The following is a 21,697-nucleotide window of genomic DNA, read 5'->3' as shown; positions in this document are numbered from 1 at the left end:
GGACTATTGAGGCTAATATTGAGCAATAGAGGACTAGAAAAAATTGTAAGAAAAGCTACTGTCTAGAGCTGTTGCTATTGGTATGGCTCCTAACACAAATGTATGCTCCATTCGTGAAGGAAAACACAAATGTATGCTCCATTTGTGAATGAAAAAGATTATAACCGTTATGTGGTTTGTATTAGTTTTTACTTTAGAAATTAAAGCCCTGTTATACAAGGCAACTTGCAATGCAATGCTGACGAAAACAGAGCATTGCATGTTGCAATAAAAATTGGCTCGTGCCACAGGACCTTTAAAAAGCAAAGTGCTGTTACTGTGCAAGTCCTGCACCCCTAAAACAGAAATAAAATTAGTATTTTCAAAAGTAACCCCTTTCCTTCCAAAACATGGACAAATTACTAAAACAAGAATAACTCCATGCACTTTATCACTTTAAAAAGATATTTAATTATTATATATACCTGTACACATATTTTTGGATCTTGTTTAAACAAGATTTTTCTTTTAACAACTTTGAATGATACAACATGTACAATATTTTTTGTGTTTTTTTTTTTGTAAAATAATGTTATTTGAGTGGGACAAATTTAACTGTTTGTGGGTAGAATAATGATGGGCTAGCATATCAGCCCTGTCACCAGGGAAGGTTTAGAGGAGCAAACAAAGCCCATGGCCCTCTCTTTTCAATGTTACTTTAAGCATTATAATCTCCTGGCTGGAAAGACTTAGGGTAAGAGATTGCTTTGACCATGGAATGGAAAATAACCCACTCTATCTGGCAGCAGACCTTTATGTGATAAAGAAAGTAAAGCAAACTGAGAAAAAAATGTCCATTTTTACAACTGTGGAAAAGCTGCTATTTTCAGTGCTTTAAGTAGATTATTCATCCATGTTTCAAAAGTAGTGTGAGGTGTGAATGACCGTTGCACTAATCATCATCCATCATTATCGATTCAATATGCTAAAATGCCTCTTCAAATGACTTCTTGAAAGGAAATGATATTTTGTTGTTGCTATTTTTTCCCCATCATGGTGCTGGAACTTCAATGCATGGACAATCGGGGGCCCCAAGCACTTTGTGGATTGTAACTAATGTTTTCTTGTTCTTTAGAGGAGGCATGGCCATTTATAAAGGCATGGCCACTGGACCTGTATAATATTGTGTAATGAGCAAGTATAGATGCTATATAGCTCCAAATGAACAAATCAAATGATGCTTCAGAAGCACGACCAACTGAATGTTTACGTTTGCATTTCCTGATCAAACAAACCTAAGATCTAGGCCTAGTTTACTATAACAGTGACACCATTAATTGACACCCTGTAGTGCAATGAAGCAAGACACTCCAGAAGTATTAATTACTTGTCTTTTGTTTCTGGTGCAGAGAATTGCGAGTATTGTCTGACTCACAAATATATCAAATGTTTTTGACTTTATCTTGTAGAGAAAACTAACAACACAATCCAGTGTCATTTATGCACAACCTGATAACTGTGTTAGCTTCTATAGTTTTGCTTCTGTTGTTGTTGATAAGCATAGTTCTGAACAGCAGTAGTGATAGAGTCCTGGTGTGTTTGATAGTATCCAAACTGGGGTGTAGATGAACTGTAAGCTTGAGGTGTAATATTTGCTTGTGCACCACTTGAGCCAGCTGGGGGATGAGCACTGGATGATGACGATGTTGCTCCCCACTGGGCAAATGTTGGTGGTTGTGTCTGCTTTGCTGGCTCTGTCCTGGGGACGGCTGGGGATCCAGAGTAAACTTTTTGGTTGGCAGCAGTTATTCCTCTTGGGAAATGCTGCTGCAATTGTAGGACAAGCTGGTTGGCATCCATGTCTGATGTCAAGGGCGTGGCACCAGGGGTGTAGGGGGTGTTACTCTCAGACATGGCTGAGGGTGTGGTGCGGGAACGAGGAGATACGCCTGAAAATAGAGTGGGAAAGGGAAAAGATCAATATTTATCATCATCATGAATCATCATCATCATGAATCATCAGCATATATTATAAAATAAAATCTATCTTTCATATTAAATAGTAATCTTGTTTAATACCTGGTATAGGGTCTCTAAAATGCTCCTTAAACCACCTAAACAGACCATTAATTGAACTATGAACTCGATTACGATACTTGAAACCATCTGGAGTGATGCTAACCATTTCTGTCCGTGGCTTCACCCGAGGTAAGTAACCTAATAAAAACTTTCCTGGGTATGCTTTGGAGAGAGAGATGAAGTATGGGATACGTTGGGGAGCCTTTTTCTTTTCCACCACAAGCAATTCTTCTAGCTTTGGTTTGGATCCTCCATCTGCGGGACGGTGATATTTGTGGGTTACCACTTCACGTGCCAAGCTGGCCATAGGCTGTATATGCCGAGCAATAATTTCATCTAGATCTTCAAATTCCTAGCAAGATAAAAAAAATTGTTTCGTTGAAGCAAAACTAATTTGGGGTGGCATGGGTGGAGTAGTGGTCTACCTCTTGCCCCTTTCCGCTGTGGTCCAGGTTCAAGCCACGGCTCGGACTGGATCACATGCGAGCTGAGCTTGTTTGATGTGTTGTTCTGTCCCTTGGCATTGAGGGTTTTCTCTAGGTTTTCCAGTTTTCCACCCTCCGTAGAAAATCAACATGTGAGCGTTTTGTGTTGTTGATGTGAGGTGAACCTCGTTGAATAGGCGAGGGCCGTTATTTTTTACAGCCCATGCAGCTATATAATACATACCTCATTCTCAATCCATAGTGACCGGCCTAAACTAAAGGCATTCTCTTTTCCTTCTTCTCTGACATCAATATGCTGGTAGATACCTTGTTCCACCTTCCATGTTACCGTCAAGTGGTCAGACCCCTAAAACGAATCATTTTATTATTGTTACTATTTTCGCTTCAGATTTTGGATTCCTATTTTTATTTATCTTCTTTCACTTATTCACAAATCAAAATATGGCGACCAATTTGAAAGACTATTATCCTGTACTGACTAGGCTCTCATACATATGAAAACGTTTTTGTGTTCCCACATGAACACCAGTCTAGTCAGTCGCTAGTCAGTGCAGAACCAACAGTTATTCAAATTGGTCACCATATTTCGATTCGCCCCTCACTGCTGTGGTCTGGGTAATAGGTATCACTTTCAGTTTTTTATCCCAACAAAAATCTTTAGCACAGCGCATTGTTTACTAAACAGATTTCGTGGCCATGAAATACGTAGGTGTGCCATGACAAAATTTGTTTTGGTTGATTGTTCTTTAAATTGCCAACCAGAAATCTATTGGACAATCCAGCAAAGCAAAGTGATACAAAACCTATTGTACCAGGACGCCAATGTTTATAAACATTATGTCCATATTAGTATATAATAGAAGCGTCATTGTACCTTACTACTTGGTCTGACGATACACTCTCCCTGTTCCATGTCAGCCAAGACCTTCTCGGCCTCTTTGAATGAGATATTGCGAAATGACGGGTGAACAATGACCCTCTTGATGTATTCTAGAAGAAGAGAGAACATCCATAGTAAATGTGCTTAATCTAGAATAATCATCTGTGGTTGGAAATCACTATTCTCCCACTTACTGGTAAAATCCAAATTTAGACAACTTAGCTCTATTATGAACAATATGTCTAATACACACAGATTTATTACATTTAGGGAAGGCACTACGTTTTTTTTGTGTGTGTAGGGGGGGGGGGGGGGGGGAGAGCTGGGGCTTCAGAGGGGAGGTTCATTAGTAAAGATTTGAACTTTAGTAGAGGGTCAAACCTTTTTAATTTTGATGAAAGGTTTTTCCTCGTGGACTTAATAGGAGGGTCACTGAGGTACCATCACTGATATCTTACTGAGCAAGAGGGGAGGGCTTACTGCAAATTCTCCAGCCCCCCTCCCCCCCCAAAAAAGTGTTCCTCTGCTTACATTTAACATTCTATGCACACAACTGAAGAATTTGAAAAAAATTCTAAGGAAAAAGTTGATTTTAAAAGTTGTTATTATACTTGGTCTATTAGCTTTTTTCTTTGCCATCTCTTCTTCTCTCTTGTCCTTGTCTTCAGATTCTTTGTCGTAATATAAATCCTTAGGAAGACTAGACAAAAAACAATATCTTAAGTTAAGAAAAAAGATATCACTAATACCACTAAGTGTTTATTACATATCATTTCTTCTCTGTCAAATGCTATTAAGGTGAAACTTCGTTTTCTCACCCTGAGCAACAGAGGAAAACAAAGTAGAGATCTCAGCACATAAAATGCGAAAGTTAAAATGATAACTAAAGTTACAAAATGCACCTGAACTTGGAATCTTTATCTGAAAGATCTGATGTTCTACATGTTAGATCCAACTGGAATCGTTCCATATTGATGCGAGTCACTCGACAATGGAGAGTCATACCAACCTGCCGAAACATTGGATGGTCAAAGCAAAACTTAATAATAGCTTAAAAACTTAGGTATACCTGCAGTAAAAGCATTTGTTCTGAATAAAGGAAACAAATGGGTCAATACTGCCAGTTCAGTGAAAAACTGACCGATAGATCAGACCTTTACTGAATTAATAATAATAATAATAGTAATAATAATAATAATAATAATAATAAATAAAGCAATAATGGAATTAACAGTGGATTCCCACTTATTGGCTCTTTTACTGGATTTCAATTGGAATTTAGAATTTGATTTTTACAAAGGGAGGAAAGCCGAAGAACCGGGAAAACCCTTGAGGCACAGGAGAGAACCAACGAGCAACTCTACTCACCTTCAACACTGAGCTTAGAGGGGCTCAAACCCGGGTCGCATTGGTGAGAGGTTAGCGCTCTCACTGCTGCGGCACCCGCGTTTCCCATTTGCTTATGAGTGACAACTTGATAAATAATATGGCAAAAGTAAGATGACAGCAACCACAACCTCAACCTAGAGGCATTGTTTTGTGGTCACTCAAGTGAAATCCAGTGATATAAATTTGTCTTGAAAATTAGATCTGCTAAAATTTAGGCAATTTTTGGAAATCATAGTGCTAAAAGTGAATTCTAGTTTATGGTAAAAAAATGATGATCAATTTTGCATTACCTTAACTCTTTCTTGTGGTGACTTGATGTGTTTGTCACTAATCATCTTAGTAGGTATGAACCCTGATAGACCATTTTCTAGGCGTGTCCGTACCCCTACTGCCTGACCAGGGCAGCTACCATTATCAAGATGTGTCCATACCTACAGGTAAAGAATTTGATAATAAATCATAATTTAAAAAATAATCCTTTCATAGGCAAAGGAAGCAGCCAGAGGCTCCTATGAAATTTATTTTCAGTGTTTACAGTATTTAATGTATACAACAATGAACTTGGACTTTTGAACATACCACTCCACTCAATCACTCCATACTATAGTGCAGTTTTCGTATGACTGTGAAAAGCTCACGGCATGAATACGGTCGTGACACAGCAAGGGAAACGCCAGACAAATCACATCGCACGAGAATTTACTCTCCATCCAATCAAATATCTGGAACATGGCATAAACACGGCACAGACACGGTCACGCCAAGATCATGGCACTTTTAGACCAATCATATTGTGTGTGAAAAAGAGGGTTAATGAATACTCACCTCACTTAGCTCAGGATAATCATTATTCAAACAGAAAGGGCACTGCCACAATCCTGTCTCATCATTTCTCTCAGGATTTGCTTGGTCAATCATATCTCTGTGTGGCTTCCTGAAGGCAAATCCCGTCACTGTACACACAACTAGTTTACCAACATACAAAGTTTCTGGAGTCTCCCCAGTAAGTAGTTTAAATACTTCTTCAATAGAGAGGGATCGGAATGGCACGCGGCGGTCTCTATAGCGACCAAACAGTTCATCCCGTATGTCATATAGAGTAATCTTCTTGTTGCCGTAGTTCTGTCTTTCTAGTTCTTCGGCAAAAGCATCAAGGTCCAAGTCCTTAAGTCTGTCAGGCGTTTCTAGAATCTCTTCTAGGGCTGCTGAGGGGTTAGCTTCCTCGTTTGTCTAGAGAATATTTTTGTTAAAATTATTGAAAATTATTTTTGGAATTTTGGACATGTTAAAAAATCACAAACTTTTAGCATCTCACAGATTTTCTAAAGCATGCAATAGAGGTTAATCTGAAGATTGAATAAATGTTATAACATAGCCACGACATAACACACACTCTAATTGGTTATTTAGCGTGCATGAAGACACATCCAAAATTGATGGTACAAACTGATGTGATTGAGTAGTGCACGCTATGTAACCAAGATTTTGTTTAAAAATGTTTTGAATTTTTCTTGATAAAAAAAGATTTTTTTTGCCTTTGGTAATGTTATAAAAGCATTGGTCATTGATTATCGTGCTTCCATTGAGTTTTGGGTGCACTAGGTAGGTTGCTTAAGCACTCAAGAAGCTAGAGTTGCACTTGGCTACTCTTCATGCAACTCTTACACTTCCTTCGTGCTTAGCAACTTCCCATGTGCACCCAAAACTTGACGGAAGCATGTTAATAAATGACCAATGCTTTAATAGTGCATTGAATAAATGAATGAAAAATGAATGGATGGAAGGAGGGAAGGAGGGAAGGAAGGAGAGAAGTTGGCAGAGAGGGATGGGAGGAATGATAAAACTAACATTAATTAACAAAAGGTATTAAAGGAATAATAAGAAAGAAGTGAATGTGGAACCTACCCCCCCCCCCCCCCCCCCCCCAAATCACCATTCAACTCACATCATCATATTCTAAAGCGTCAACAGCCATCTGTTTGGCCCATTCGTATGTCTCAGGATGGACCCTTGAACCATCCAGTACTTCTACATAGTCTGTACTTGTATCACTGATAGCTGTTGTATCAATCTTAATGAATCCTGCACAGTTCAGGAATATCTTTGGGCCAAGGTTGCAGACAGTTACCAGCTGGGATCTGTTCTCTAGCTTTGATCCTTGCTGGCGAAGACCCTGAAGGAAAAAAGGTTTCACTATGAGTACATTTTACTAGGATTCAAGATTAACGCTTTATTTCGACTATGAGGTATGTGGAAATATTAATGTTTAGCTAATAATTAAGAAAATACTATAGGACTTTGAAGGCATTATGTGCAACCAAGTGTGAAGAGGTTAGTCGAGTGACTACATGACTTCCATGAAGTAGCTCAGTGTTCTCAGTGGTTAGAGTGACTGACAAGCACACTGGCAGTCTTGGGTTCAAATCCACCTGGAGCCTGGATTTTGTTTGACAAAACACATCTTGAAGAAAATACTTAATTTCCAAGAGACATAAACCCTGCATAGATCACAAACTATGAACTGATTTAGTCTCATTTGAAAGCAAATCAATCATAAAATGAACAATTTCAATGTTATCAAATCTCACGGACATTTAATGGTAACATATATGAATAGTTGACTAACAAACAGGGCTAAGCCTGTATAAAAGAGCTTGTGGTCAAATCAGTATGTAGTAAGTCAGAAGAAAGACTATTAACAGGAGCAGGAACAGGAGATTTTAATCAATGTGTCAAGAGACATAATATTATATCCTAGCCCCATGGTTCTCTTACCTCCCCTCTATTTATTATCCAGAGTCAAAGTTTGAATTACCTTTATGAGGGTTGATGCTTTCCTGGGCCCTAATCCACAGACAAACTGCAATAGAGCAACAGTGTGTTGGTGATTCAAGATACGATTAGGATCAACACCAACATCATTGACTAGAGTGACCAACTCTTCATGCAGTGCTTTGATCAAATGCTCTTTATCAACTTGATCCTGCAATTTAAAGAACAGATATTACTTTAGGGTAATTTTAAACTTGAATATTGAGTTTCGCGACCTGTAATTGGTTGAGCAACCAGTGATTATGAGACAATATTCACTGGTCAAGTGGTCAAGTTTTTCTCTGATATTCAAGTCTAAAATTATAATAAATTCTTCTAAGGGTCAGTGAACATGGGGGATATTTACTTTGCCGCTCAAATACTCACAGTTTGGTAAATATTTAATGATATTTACTTTGCCTTTGGTGAATAATTGTTAAATGTTCAGCCTATCCCAATCTGGAGGCATTAATACTAACTTACTAACAAATCACTCATGATTGTAAGCTGCACGGCTGCTGCTAGTGCCTAAATACGCAGCCCAAAAAGTCCTCTACTCATGATTGTGAAGTGCATTGAGACCATGTAATTAATGCACTATATAAGAACCCCGTTATTATTATTATCTATTATTATAGTAGACTGTAAGGAATAGTAATCATGTACTGTGAGCAGCAGGCTGGCATGTGATGACTGATGTACGTTGGCCATCCAAGTGACTGTCTTTTACATTTAAATATTTCAATAATAATGAGCTTCTTCTACTAACCTGAAAAGGGTGGTATTTGATGCACAACATTTCATCTTCTTCCACACAAAGACTTGCAAACTCAGCTAGAGGATCTTGCATGCGCCGTCCAATAGAAATGGCATTACGCAGTACAGGTGGGTACTCGCGCACTTCATTCTGTTGATGAGACAAAACCAATGTATTTGTGGTCTTTATTTTTACTTGAATTCTTTTTTTTAGATTGAATTTACAACTCACAAAATTAAATATGTTGTATATAGCTAATTTTAAAATAAGGCAATGAAGACAACCATGTCCTGGCTTGTTAAGGAATGTTTTTGCATTGAAGGTTCAGAATATCCTGCTCACACAACCATTCCCTTAAGTTATTTTGTAGCTCAACCAATACAACGCAAGCACCACTATTTTTCATGACAAGTTACGCCAAAGATCTCTTTGTTTGGGGCGTAATGTTTTCCCATTTCAGACCATGTGTCATACTCTTGAAAATAACGATTCTTTGTTGGAGTTGTGTCCATATTCATTTGTTATCTTATGAGCAGGAATGAATAATTCCTCAAAACTAGTATAGCTTACATCTGATCTTGGTGATGCCTGGTATATACGAGCCACTTCAGTATCCACCAGTTCAACGCCGATAGGAGCCATTTGGTTTTCTTGTTCCAGCTCAGCTAAACACATCTTGATGTCCTCCACGACAGATATGGCTTCTCTGCTTATTGCCCCTACTGCTATGACGTCTGGTTTCTTCTTCAGAATAAACTCCTTCAGTGTTTCCATGTCTTTTTCCTTAATTTTTAAGAAAAAAAGAAAATTCAGTATGTAGGATTTTCAAGTGATGTCACGCTGTAGAGAAATTTGTTTAATCTGAAAAAGGAGTTGGTATTCAAAGATGTCATATAGATATTAGTAAAACTACTACTATAACATAAGATACATAAACTACTGAAGATATATTATGATTTTTTAACAAACATGAAATTTTAGAAGAAATGTTACAAAAAATTTTTTTTAAAATATTGTTGCTAAGAAATTTAAGCCAAGATGGTTAATGCACCTAATTTTTTTTGGTGGAACATTTAGCCATTTAAGACCACATGTCATCCCCTAGAGAATAACATATATTTTTTGTTTGAGTTGTATCAATCTTGTGTGTCTTATCATGTGCAACCATTAGACAAAAAATGATATTCTAGGGAATGACACAATTTTTATGTAATGTAATGGGAAAATATTGTGCTAAGAGGAATACTTTTGCTAAGAGTTTGAATAATAGAAAAACTTGAGCTGACTTACATATTGTACCTGACAAAGACTTACAGTTCTGGAGTTGAAAATTTGTAATACATTTTTCAAATTGTTTTAGATCTGCTATAACTATTCATTTTTTTAAAAAAGGAATTAGATCTAATATTAAAGTTTTTACTCACTAGACCTTCTGAGATTGTGATAGTCTTACAGTATGTGCCTCCTGGTGTGGAGAGCTTTAAATTAAGTTTAACTCACCTTCATCTCCTTTTCCCTGGTGTTTGAGGTGTTGCGTCTAGTGAGCAGATACTTCAGACGTAGATAATCAGATACTTGTCCGCTTCCATCTAACATGGCAAAGAATGCTGGTACTGATGGATCTGGTAGGAAGGAGCAAGCCAGTACACGCAGGCCATCTCCACTCATCTGGTCATCATAGTCTTGATCTTCATGCTGCTGCTCTGGTTGGAATGGTGCTACCTCTATCCAGGAACGTAGCCGTTTCTGACAGCACTAGGATAAGTTAAACAAACAGACTTGTGAACAATACTCCAGTTTCGAGTTCTCTGTTGCTTGATTTTGTGTAGAATATTTGTGTGTTCCAGTGAAGGTCTGTGGTATTTCAAAGTGTTTTTATTGTTGAAGTTGTGCATTCTTTACTTTACTGTTGGTATTTGTGAATATTTAGACACTAATACAAGGCTAGCCCTGAATACCGGTAAATGAGACTGTGATCGAGAAACACAGCAGTAATTTTGAACTCAAAAAAGGTCTATTATTTGATTTGAGGGTCTTTATCCAGGTTCTCATTGTTTTTCTCCTTCTATGAAATATAACAAACTAAATTCTAAATTCTAATTCGATCTTTGGGCTTTCACTTAGTTTAGAGCCTAGCTCTTTCGTGATTGTCCCACACTGCGATACAACAGCGAAAAGCTTTGTAGAAATTCCAGTTCAGTCTAAATTTTTCATGTCCTGACTTTGATCAGCCTGAAGGTTTTCATGGCATCAATAAAATTTGCATCAATCAAATTTGAAGTTTAACATCATACATTGCCTGTGCTTTTCTATTAAATAAAGAAATAAAACTGAAAATGATTATAGTACAATCACTACCTTGATGACAAAGTCCTTGGCTTCCTGCAATAGCTTGGCCTTCAGTTCTTTTTCTAGTACAGGATATAACATCTGGTTAAAAGCACGCATGAGAGCTTGGTAACGTTGAGCATTCCACTCTTGTACCAAGAGACTGAATTCATCCTGAAGAAGAAATCGATTTTTTAAATTTAAGTCAATATTTATACAGGCACATCTAGTTTAGCAAGGCTAGTTTAAATAGAGTCCTGATATAACATAAAATAACAGTAAATTTACAGTAGCATAAATATAATAGACATCACATGGACTTGACATATAGATTAAGAATGATGAATTCATTCCCTTCTTTAAACCATATTTTCTAAGGGCTGCATTTCTATCAAAAACAGAAAGAAAGAAGGCTAGCAGTTTTTTTATTCATATTAGCAATTTTTTTCAAATGTCAAGTAAAAAACTGGCTCGAGTTGGCATTGCAGAGTATTTTGAGAATGTTTTAGGGGACAAAAATAGGCTCCATGTTAGAAATATGTCCCCTCTCCTGGATCTCGAAGTGATCTATCATCTATCTCCTATGCCTATGGCTCTGACAACCTTTTTTGAAATTGATATATGTTACATGACCTTATGTCACAAAATAAGATCACAAAACATCAAATACTACGACAAGTCTTGTATCATAGCAACACATTGTATGCTGTCACATTCACAGACCAACTTACTCTATGGTAAAGCTGCTTTACTTCATCAAAGTAAGTCTGATAACTGAAGATACAAAAAGCATATCACATTATGAATAAATGAGGTTACAAAAAGGAAAGGAAGAAATAATAATGATGTTGGCACATAATCGCTCGTTACTTACCCTTGTCTGTTGTCAAAATCAATTGATATTGATATTGTTAGCAACCTATCCTGCTCTGCCAATGACAACCTTAAAAACTGATCTCCTCTTAAATCCCTGACAGGTTTATTCTTCAAGTATTTGATAGAAAAACAGGGATGAGATTCATCTATTTCCTAAAAAAAATAGCATTGTCTTAACTTAGAAATCGCACAATCTCAAGTACAATTCAGATTTATAGGTACGAGTGATGTTTTGAAAGTTTTCAAAATTGGATGAGCCTTTAGGCGAGTCCAATTTGAGAACTTTCAAAACACACGAGTATCTATAAATTCCAAATTGTACAAGAAGATTGTGATTTTTTGTTTATAATACACTCAAAAAAATTGAGCAATTTAATTGGAACTCTACAGAGTAAAATTTGGGATTTAATTGTACTCCTCTTGTCCAAGAATCGAGTAATTTAGTTGAGTGTACTTTATATGAACTTAGAAATCACTTAGTTCTGATTTATAAGTATCCCTCAGCTGTTGAGATGTTTTCATTGCCTAAGAATCAACCATTTGAATCTTAGAAACTATTATTGAACACATTGACCTATGCCTGAAGTCGGATTAATACCAGAGTCATAAGCCAATTATATTTATTTTCTAGTTGCATGTTAAGTCATTGTTGCTTTAAGATGATATCTATCAGATGACTTTTTCATTTGTTAATTTCTACAACATGTCCATCATGCAATCAATCAATTAATCAATCACTTTATTAAGTGCCTTTGTTTGTTGGCTACAGAAAGTGGTCAAAAACCACCATCAATGTGCTTTTGATTTACAATTTTTTTAAAAATTTCTTAGCATTTTTTTCTCATACGTTTTCCTATTAATCTTTCGATTCTTTGTGCATCTTACTTACCTTTTTGCCTTTCTTTGTTGGACTAACAGTTAACTTAGCCCTTTCATAGAAAGTCTCTCTTACACACTGTCGTACAAGGGGATCTTTAGCAATCTGCATGGCCACTACATGCCTTGCACCTTCCATTACTTGGTCAGTGGTTGAGAATGTACTGAAAATACAATTGAAGTTAGATTAGTTTTAGAACACAAAATGTTACACAGCATTTATAGTGCAGGGAATGAAATAGCAGCCTGCCAATGGACAAAATGCAAATAACATTTTACTTATGGCAGAAAAAACAATTTTGAATTGTCAACTGGAAATAAAATGAATTGCAGAGAAAATCTTGCTCCTCAAAAATTCCAGCTAAAAAACTTTCTGGTCATCTTTATTTTCTATTTCAAGCCCTGCTAGGGTTTCAGAACATTCTTACTGTAAGTATATTGTCTAAGGAATTGGAAGGAGGGTCTGCATTTGGCTAATACAATATAACCATGATAATGATTTAATATCACCATGATGAGCATCGTCATGAATTCTGTCGATTTTGTCCCCAAGTTAGTGTTTGGTCAACATCATTCATTATCATGTTCATTATTCAACATTATCTATCATTGAAAACCCCACCACTTCCATCACTGTCCACCAAAAACTTTCATTTGATGTGGTACTCAATGCTTAGCTAATAATTATGATAATTGTATTATCATTCTAAATGGATTGTTTCCATTCGCATTCTTTCGAGGGAAAACTATGACTTATGGAATCAGTCTAGTATAGTTTGGGATAATATAATTAATCTGCAATAGGATTACATGTCTGTCCAATTCGTAAATAATTGAATTCAAAAAATTCCTCTTATTGCCAAGCCTCTTCCAATTTTGTCAGTCCTAAGAATTTTTTTCATCCAATTATTTCCAAATTGGACAGCATGTAATCCTATTACCTATACTTATTGACATTCTCCTTCAACTTCCCCAACATCACAGTGTTTTTTGTCATATAAGGTACTAACAATACCTTGTTAAGTAGCTCTCTGCAGCTACTCCAGGATCCATGGGGTGTTGTTCTGTTTCATGCCGTTGATAGTTATCCCTCAAGTTTTCACCAAACTGGTCAGGAGTCAGACCAAACTTCCTTGCCAGTCCTCCTAAACCTAAATTGAGTGACGGATGATGATGCTTATGAGTTGAGTAGAAAGTCATACAATTTTTAGACCCTTTTATAACTGACATTATGATATAGCTAAGTTAAACTGTGGGCTCTGATTGACAAATTTATCATGAACTATTTCCTAGTGGGTAGTACGCTGACGTCATTGGAAGATGATGATGCTCATGAGGAAAAAATATTAAATTTGTAACTTGACAAAGAAGTCGATCTAATTTTCAGACACTGTCAGAGATTTCTATGACAAAATACAACAGCAATAGCAAAATAATTATGCTGTCTACCAACATGGAAAAGCAGCTGCAACATCACTCCCTGTTATATTACAACACGCCTTTTTAAAAGTTCTTCAAATCTGTGAAATAATGATTATGGTGGAATAAATTTGTGACATCTTAACAACGAGAAAGATAACAACACCACATCAGTGAGAACAGCTTCAACAGCAATTATACAGGCATCCCAGCCACTTTTTAGACAAATATGATAGGAAATATAGGCTGTGCAAGTTCTAAATATAGGAAAGTATAGGAGTTTTTCCCAAAAATATATGCACTTTATAGGAGCTAAAATAGCTTTTCAGTGGCGTAAACAGGGATCCGAACGCCCAATATGCTAAACAGTGTAAAATGTAAATGTATCACTCAGCAGTCGTCCTATTTATAGGAAATATAGGAGGTTTTCTTTAAATATAGGCTCTTTATAGGATACTATACAAATTATAGGAAATATAGGATATATAGGAGGTCTGGGATGCCTGAATTGTAGCACCAGAAATAGGTATACCATGAGCACCACCAACAATACTTACTCCCAAATTCATTTTATGTGTAATGATATTGACATTTTCTCTAACCTGCTTCTATACAGATGGTATACAAATCTCTTTTTCTTGGTTTCTTCAGCTTTGGAGGTTCCTCTGTCTTGGTTTGCTCTTCTTTGTCTTCTTCTTCACCTTCTTGCCTGGCTTCCTTTTCTTCTTTAGCCTTTCTCCTGTTGGCCTCCTGCATGGCAGGGATATCGTTGCCGTAGTACAACATGAAGTGACTATACACATCTTTGAGTTGGTCAATTGTTTGCACAGCATCCAGCCTATATTGATAATGATACGTCAACAGCCATAATCATATGGGGGAATAATATCATAAACCTAAAAAAAAAAACAACCCTGGGCTTATATTTTCCTGACATGCCTTTTTAGTATTAGAATAAAAATATAGAAGAACAATGAAATCACATGATAAGAGGCTTATTTTTGGAGGGGCTTATTGTTGGAGGGCCTCATTTTTGGAGGGGCTTATTTTTTGGAGGGGCTTATTTTTGGAGGGGCTCATTTATGGAGGGGCTCACTGTTGGAGGGGCTTATTGTTAGAGGGGCTTATTTTTGAAGGCCTATTTCAGAGGGGCCTATTTTCAGAGGTTTATGGTATCTCTAACTGTCACTAACTGTCTAACTGTCACTAACTGTCTACATAAAACGTTTGAGAACAAAATTAAACTGTCTTCAAACCATGACCTGTATCTATGTACTAAAATGAGTATGGGTACCTCGAATTTGAGTAGATTTTGTTCGATTTCTTCTTTGATTCAAGGAATTTTCTACAGGTTATCTATTCCCTACCCCCCCCCCCCCCCCTTCCCACAAAACCTACAGTAACATGCTAAATTCCAACTTGATCTGTGAGTTGTGGCAGAGCAATGCCCTGACTTTAATCAGCCCAGAGGTTGTTTCAGGGTTAGGTAAAATTAACAGTTGTTGAGCTTGTTACCTGTCAATATCTTCTGGCTGCAGTATTCTGGTGTCCTCCTCTAGCGGCAGTTCACTGTTTTCCCTGACTTTTCCAAACTGATATTCTTGGATTTGTTCAAACAGTCGATGAAGGTTATCCTTTCTTGTACGAAGTTGAATCCACTGTTAAACATAAAAAACATTAATTTAAAAGAACATTGGCATCTTGAGTCACACATAACATTCTTTACAGTACAGTGCAGTAAGTTCCTCTAATGAATTTGAATAGAGTTTGTTTGATTTCTCCAATAACAATGTCATCTAAGAGTCAGGTTGATACGCAAGAGTATCAACTTGACAAAGTCATTCCTCGACCGCCTAACTCAATAATTCCAAATCTAGGCCAATAGTGGTATGTTTGTCAAAGTAAAAAATTCTGAATCATTTCTTTTATACTAATATTTTCCTTCCTAATTCATATTTGCTCTTTTAATCCGACGAAGGACTACCATCCGAAACATCAGTAAGCTTTTTCATCTTTTCACGGTGTATAATTTACTTTTTTATCAGTACTGACACAGCTCACGCTAGTTTTTAGCTAGTTATCTCTTCTAATTCATATTTATTTACTGACCTTTTCATCCCATTCCCATATTTTCCAGAGATCATCGACATTCAACTCAGGCTCCACATACTCCTTTCTGTAATTGGCTATGAATGGCACCTTTATGACATACAAAATCATCATTATCAAAATTATCAATAGGTTCTGATTTAAGGTGCCTGCCTACTTTTGAACGTTCGAATTGAGCCCACGATGAGCGCGCGCTCAAAAACCGCTGAAAAATCTACAAGATTTTATTGAAGAAACATACGCGTTTTGAGCTTCAACAGGGCAAAACCCTCAAATTTTGCACCGGACTCTATATTTTTTGATAGCTCATTTGAAAAAACTCCTAAAAATCTAGGTTATATCAACATTTTAGGAAAAGTTTAAATCAGGAACACGTGAAAAAATAGATTTTGTAGGGATTTTTGTTCGACTTTATGTGATTTTTTAAGAGCACCAAAACTACAAAATATGACAAATCAATGTATCTCTCTGTCTTTTTGTCGAAAAAATAACCATGTATTATTGTAGAAGGATTGACTAGCCTTCGTTCGTGCAATCATATAGTCTGCAAATAACTCTTATCTTATGAATCTTAATTTTTTTCTAATCACTTCCGGTGGCGCAAGTTTTACTCCGAAAGCTCTTGTGTAGGCTCCCATTAAATGTTGATTATCTCGAAAACGAGCTTGGGACACCCTATTTTCCTTTCCAGATTTGGAATCAGCATTAAATTTCAATTCGGAAAATCGAAGTTTTAAAAAAAGCTTAAATCAATTTCCAAAAGTAGGCAGTCACCTTAACTCGATTTAGTAATGTATCTCACCTCAAATAACTGATTTCTCATGAGGTTAAGAGCCTCTTGTATTTTACCAATAGCAGAGTGAGGTTTAGTAGCTTTGGCTTCACCAGTTTGTATGCCTTTTTCATCAACATTCTGCTGTGAGATGGTTTGTTCAAGAAATGCATACTTGTAGATCCATTCTGCTTCTTCTTCAAGCTCACTGTCTTCTGCTGGCTTGACTGGCACATCTCGCAGCTGTGTGAAAGAAAGAATAATAAACATGATGATGATAAACTTCAGGCAATTTTCTAGCTTCCATACAAACTTGGTAATTTTGTTCCCCCCTCTCCCCCCTCCCCTACAGAATTGCCAATTTCCTCCATGGGTGGGGTATGGATATTTTCTGGAACTCCACAATAGACCCTTTCCGAGTTCCAAATTACCCCTGTGTTTCTTGATTACAGACTCATTTGCTCAGGCTAAGCCTCAAATCAGTGTCTACTGTAATTACTCGCAAATACCAATGGTAAAGTGAAGAATGCACAAGTTCAACAATATGAACACTTTGAAACTTGACGGACCTTGACTGGAAAACGTGAATATTCTTCACAAAATCGAGGCTTAGCCTGAGTAAATGAGTCTGTAATCAAGAAACATAGTGGCAGGGGCGTAGCGAGGACCTAGGAGCTGGGGGGGCACTGATCCAAAATGAAAAAAAATTTCAAATTCCCACGTGCAGATTCCAGGCTCTGACTGGGTTCGCAGTGCACAGGTAGCCCGTCCGGATAACTTCGTATAAATTCGCACTTTCGTAGGTTGTAATAATTTATTTTCCTCTTTCGTTTTGGTTTAATATGGTTTTTTTTTTGTTATTCTTTTTTCAAAAATTTTTTTTTTCAAAATTTTGGGGGGGCATGTGCCCCCCCCTCGCTACGCTACTGCACAGTGGTAATTTGGAACTCGGAAAGAGTCTATTGCAGCAGGGGTTAGTCAAACTTTAATCTAAATGAGACTATTTGCCCATTAATATTACCTGGAATCTCTCAGGAATGTCAGAGGTTTTGATTTCTGTATCTCTACTCGTTAACATACCCTTCTCCAACTCACTTGGCTCAAACACCTGACAAAAATAAGAACAAATTTATATTCAGGCAAAAATGATCCATTATCTGCTAATGATGATTCCTGTCAATTTGCCCTAAACCCAGAAGTATTATTAAGAATTCTGGAATACTGTACTATGAAATCCCAGTTCTAAGGTTGATGAAACAACTGTGTCAAGTTGGCATCTCCGCAATGTGCTGTACACCTGTAGGTCTGCATGTTTTTGAGGATGAAATAGACATCATCTCGGAAACGTAACTCAGTCCACAATGCACTGCAATGTCAACTCAACCTGGAGTTCTTTCATCAAACTCGGCACGGATAACACTTATAAACACATATTTCGATCAAAATATGTAGATGTAAAGAAAGTTAATATGTAATGTTGACGCCTCTCAGCACTAACAGACCGCTGTATCGAGGAATGAAGCAAAAAAATAAATAAACGAAACAATCTTACAATGCAATAATGTAACCACTTAAATTATGAATATGTAAAGAATTGAGACAATTAACCTAATTCGTCATGTTGTGTGTTTACTCATGTCATACCACGTGTTATTCCTTTGAAAATAAGATTCGTAGTTGTAGTTTTATCCATATTCATGTGTCTTCTCGTGTGCAATGGTTAAATAAAGAAATGATACTCTAGGGAATGACACGTGGTCTGAAATGGGTAAACACTGCACCAAGACTGATTAGGGCTATGGACCCCTTGCAGCACGTCCGAATGCAGCTCAATTTGGAGGACATTACAATTAATTTCCAATTCTCAGGAGATTGAAATTCTGTTTTATCCCACAATTTGAGCTGCTTTGAAGTCACATGCAAGGGGTTCATTCCTCAAAGCACATTAACAAGTACAGACCTCAAAAATAGATTTCTTGGCTGCTTTGCGCTTGGCTTTTCTCAAGCCTATTCGGGCTTCTTCTTCTTCATCTTCATAATCCTCCTCATCATCATAGTCTTCTTGTCCAAACTTCTCAAATTCATCAAAATCAAAGTCCAATCCAAATGTGTCTTGTGCTTCTTGTAAGGCTCTAAAATACAACAGATATTTTTACTATTTTCTTCTTAATTATTATTATGAATTGAAAAACCCATCATGTACATTATCTGTTCGTAATAATAATGATAATGATGATGGGATTAACAGTGGATTCCACAGAGTCGCTCTTCTTCCACTGGATTCCAATTGGAATTTAGAAGTTGAGGGAGGGAAAAAAACCCTCGAAGCACAGGAGAGAACCAACAAACAACTCTACTCACATACAACGTTGAGCTCGTTGGGACTCAAACTGGGGTTGCATTGGTGAGAGGCAGGAGGACTCAATATTCACTACAAAGGCTCACTGCTTCAGTGCTTAAAATAACAGCTGGCAATCAGACAATGTCTGGCCAGAATTGGAACTTGTCTGGTCAAATCTTTGCCTTGCCGATCATTTCGACCAGTAACGTTGAGCCAGAAACTCATTTGGCTGGTCATCATGACCATGCCGCAACTGACTGCAGCTGTTTTTTTAAAGCCCTACCTCATACAATCACTAGTATAATATATTTACTTACGAGTCATGTTCTCCATCTATCATTACTCTCTTTATTTTCGGATGGTGATGTTTAATTGGTTTTCCATCATCATCAACAATAAAATTATCAAATTCATCTAGAGCAAAACAACAAAATATCATAAGTTACAATCTATCAAGTATGTGCCACATGGGCTACCACTGCTTTTATTGCTATGCGTTGTCAGAATGCTACACAGTGAAAGGTACAGAACAGTTTATTTGATTGATTGCTGATTTGATTGATTTCCATGACGTGACTGTTATCTCAATCAGCATTTAATAGTCAGGTGAAACTAATTGGAACTACCATCGTAGAACAACTACTAATTAATACCTTCCTCTGATTCAGATTCATCTATATCAGCATATGTAGAGTCCACAGCTGGTACCACAGGTTCTGTGAAGTCCTAGAACAGAACAACATATTTATATTCCTTTACTACATGTTATACGACAAGATCTTTAACCAGTGCTAATATGCAGTAGAGTCCTGTTATCTGGAACCCTGAATATCTTTACTTTTTGTTACTAAACCTACACAAAACTCGTGTGCTTTCTTGATAAAGATAGCATTTAGCCATTTTGAGGTTGAGGGGAAACTTGATCAAGTTGGCACTGCAGTGGGACTGTTTTAGAGGACAAAATAGATGGCATATTGGAAATAGTTCCCCTAAAACAGTCCCATAATGCATTGCAATGCCAACTTGACGCATTTCTCCTGTCAAACTTGGAACAGCTAATAAACATTAAGCACTTACACGACTTATTTCTCGTTCATCGTCACCACCTTTAAACAACTCATTAGCTATAGTCTCCCTTTCTTGTACAGACTCTACTCCTTCGCCTTCATCATCTTCATCAGAGCTGTCAAGCACTTTGACTTTCTTCAGACGATGGAACTTTTTCTAGGGACAAATAAATAAACATCCATTCCAGTCACTAAACTGTATAACCATGTATGTATAAATATAAGAAACTATTGTTGGACCTTGATCGCACGACACTATGTTTATTCCCAGGAGAATAAATTCACAACAAGCCTTTGAAATGTCTGAGTTCTCAGAACGTAGAAAACCGCAGTAAATCCATAACCTTTATTTGAATCCAAAGATAGGCAAAAAAAAAAAAAATGCCAATAAGCTTATATCCCCCAGAATAACTATAGAATACCCCACCAAAGCCTTCCCCAATCCTAACCCTAAGCCTAATTCCAAGGTATTTGATTGTTTATTCCTAAAAAGCCTTCCCCAAACTTAAGCCTTAAACCTAACCCCAAGGTACTCGATTGTTTATTCCTACAACGAATGCGTAGGCGCGTATGCAGCCCACTATAATACTTTTCCTTGTGGGGTATTCTATAGTTGTACCCATCCCCCTCCCCCCAGCTTAAACTAATAATCCCCAACACACTAAACTTAGATACATGACGTGAATAAAAAGAGGTCCTATCTAGTCGTTTATAAATCAGTGTTCACAAAGCTAAAATGAAATCAAAGAACAAATGGCAGAAACATGTCAAGATTCAAGATTATCAGTTGATTGTGTTAAAGCGAAATGACTTCGCTTTGAATTGTATATATAAATCACTGAGTTTTAGCCTGTGTTTAGTTTGAAGAACAAGAAAGGGTACATCCTTAGTACAGTCAATGTTATCCTCGAAATAATCGTACACTAATGGCTAAAATAAATTCAATCGTGTGCTAAATCAACCTCAAATGTCGGATAAAAGACCTTGAAAGTTTCATACTTGTGTTTGTTTTACCTTTGGTAGACGTATTCCCAAGTTTTCCTGTATCAAATCCAAGTCTTCTTCGTCCAATTCCGCATCTTTATAATCAAACGTACACGTGCAAAAACAATCGAATTCAAAACATTTAGGGATTATTCAAACGCAATCAAATATTCTTAAGAACTGCTTTTGACAAAAATGATATTACCTCTATTTCCTCTTTTTCTTCCGTGCCGTTTATCAGAGTCGTCGTCGTCTTCTTCTTCATTGTCGTTGCTTTTTCCAGACTCGCTTATTTCTTCGTCACTCGCTGCACTTTCCTCTTCTTCGTCATTGATCAAATCCTTTAAGTCTCCATCGTTTCGGTTCTCATTTTCTTCCTCCTCTTCCTCACTAGCACTTGAAAGTAGTTCATCTAGGGATTCTTCTGCTTCGCTTTCGACAAGGTCGGACATGACAGACAACGAAGAAAAGCCGAGGTCACCAAAAGAAAATCTTTTCCGCTAAACAAGATGGCGGCCGTCTGAAGGACTTGGCCGGGGGAGACTGGCTATGAGGAGGCGCGAAAGGGTCTCTGGGCTGATTTC

General features: G+C 37.1%; 1 protein-coding gene across 1 annotated transcript; it reads right to left on the bottom strand.

Moving 5' to 3' along the window:
* Window positions 1–426: 426 nt before the first annotated feature.
* LOC116296117 (transcription elongation factor SPT6) lies at window positions 427–21,636 on the bottom strand. Its single transcript, XM_031704074.2, has 29 exons — window positions 21,319–21,636; window positions 21,144–21,208; window positions 20,140–20,286; window positions 19,716–19,788; window positions 19,380–19,476; window positions 18,682–18,853; window positions 17,743–17,829; window positions 16,752–16,964; window positions 15,950–16,039; window positions 15,356–15,498; window positions 14,443–14,678; window positions 13,437–13,572; window positions 12,435–12,585; window positions 11,544–11,698; window positions 11,401–11,443; window positions 10,700–10,843; window positions 9,842–10,096; window positions 8,912–9,124; window positions 8,354–8,491; window positions 7,589–7,756; window positions 6,719–6,946; window positions 5,599–6,003; window positions 5,064–5,204; window positions 4,287–4,393; window positions 3,996–4,084; window positions 3,379–3,494; window positions 2,728–2,850; window positions 2,059–2,410; window positions 427–1,928 (listed from the first exon to the last, which is right to left on the bottom strand). Exons 1-29 carry the CDS (start codon window positions 21,563–21,565, stop codon window positions 1,501–1,503), a joined length of 4,962 nt encoding a protein of 1,653 aa, XP_031559934.1. The 5' UTR covers window positions 21,566–21,636; the 3' UTR covers window positions 427–1,500.
* Between the last annotated feature and the right edge of the window lie 61 nt (window positions 21,637–21,697).

Source organism: Actinia tenebrosa, unplaced genomic scaffold (genome assembly GCF_029948245.1).
Source record: "Actinia tenebrosa isolate PJP-AT-01 unplaced genomic scaffold, QUT_ActTen_1.0 PGA_scaffold1__47_contigs__length_23844297, whole genome shotgun sequence".
Lineage (NCBI taxonomy): Eukaryota > Metazoa > Cnidaria > Anthozoa > Actiniaria > Actiniidae > Actinia > Actinia tenebrosa.
The sequence above is the reverse complement of the archived record's forward strand: the minus strand, read 5'-3'. Positions and strand labels throughout refer to the sequence as shown.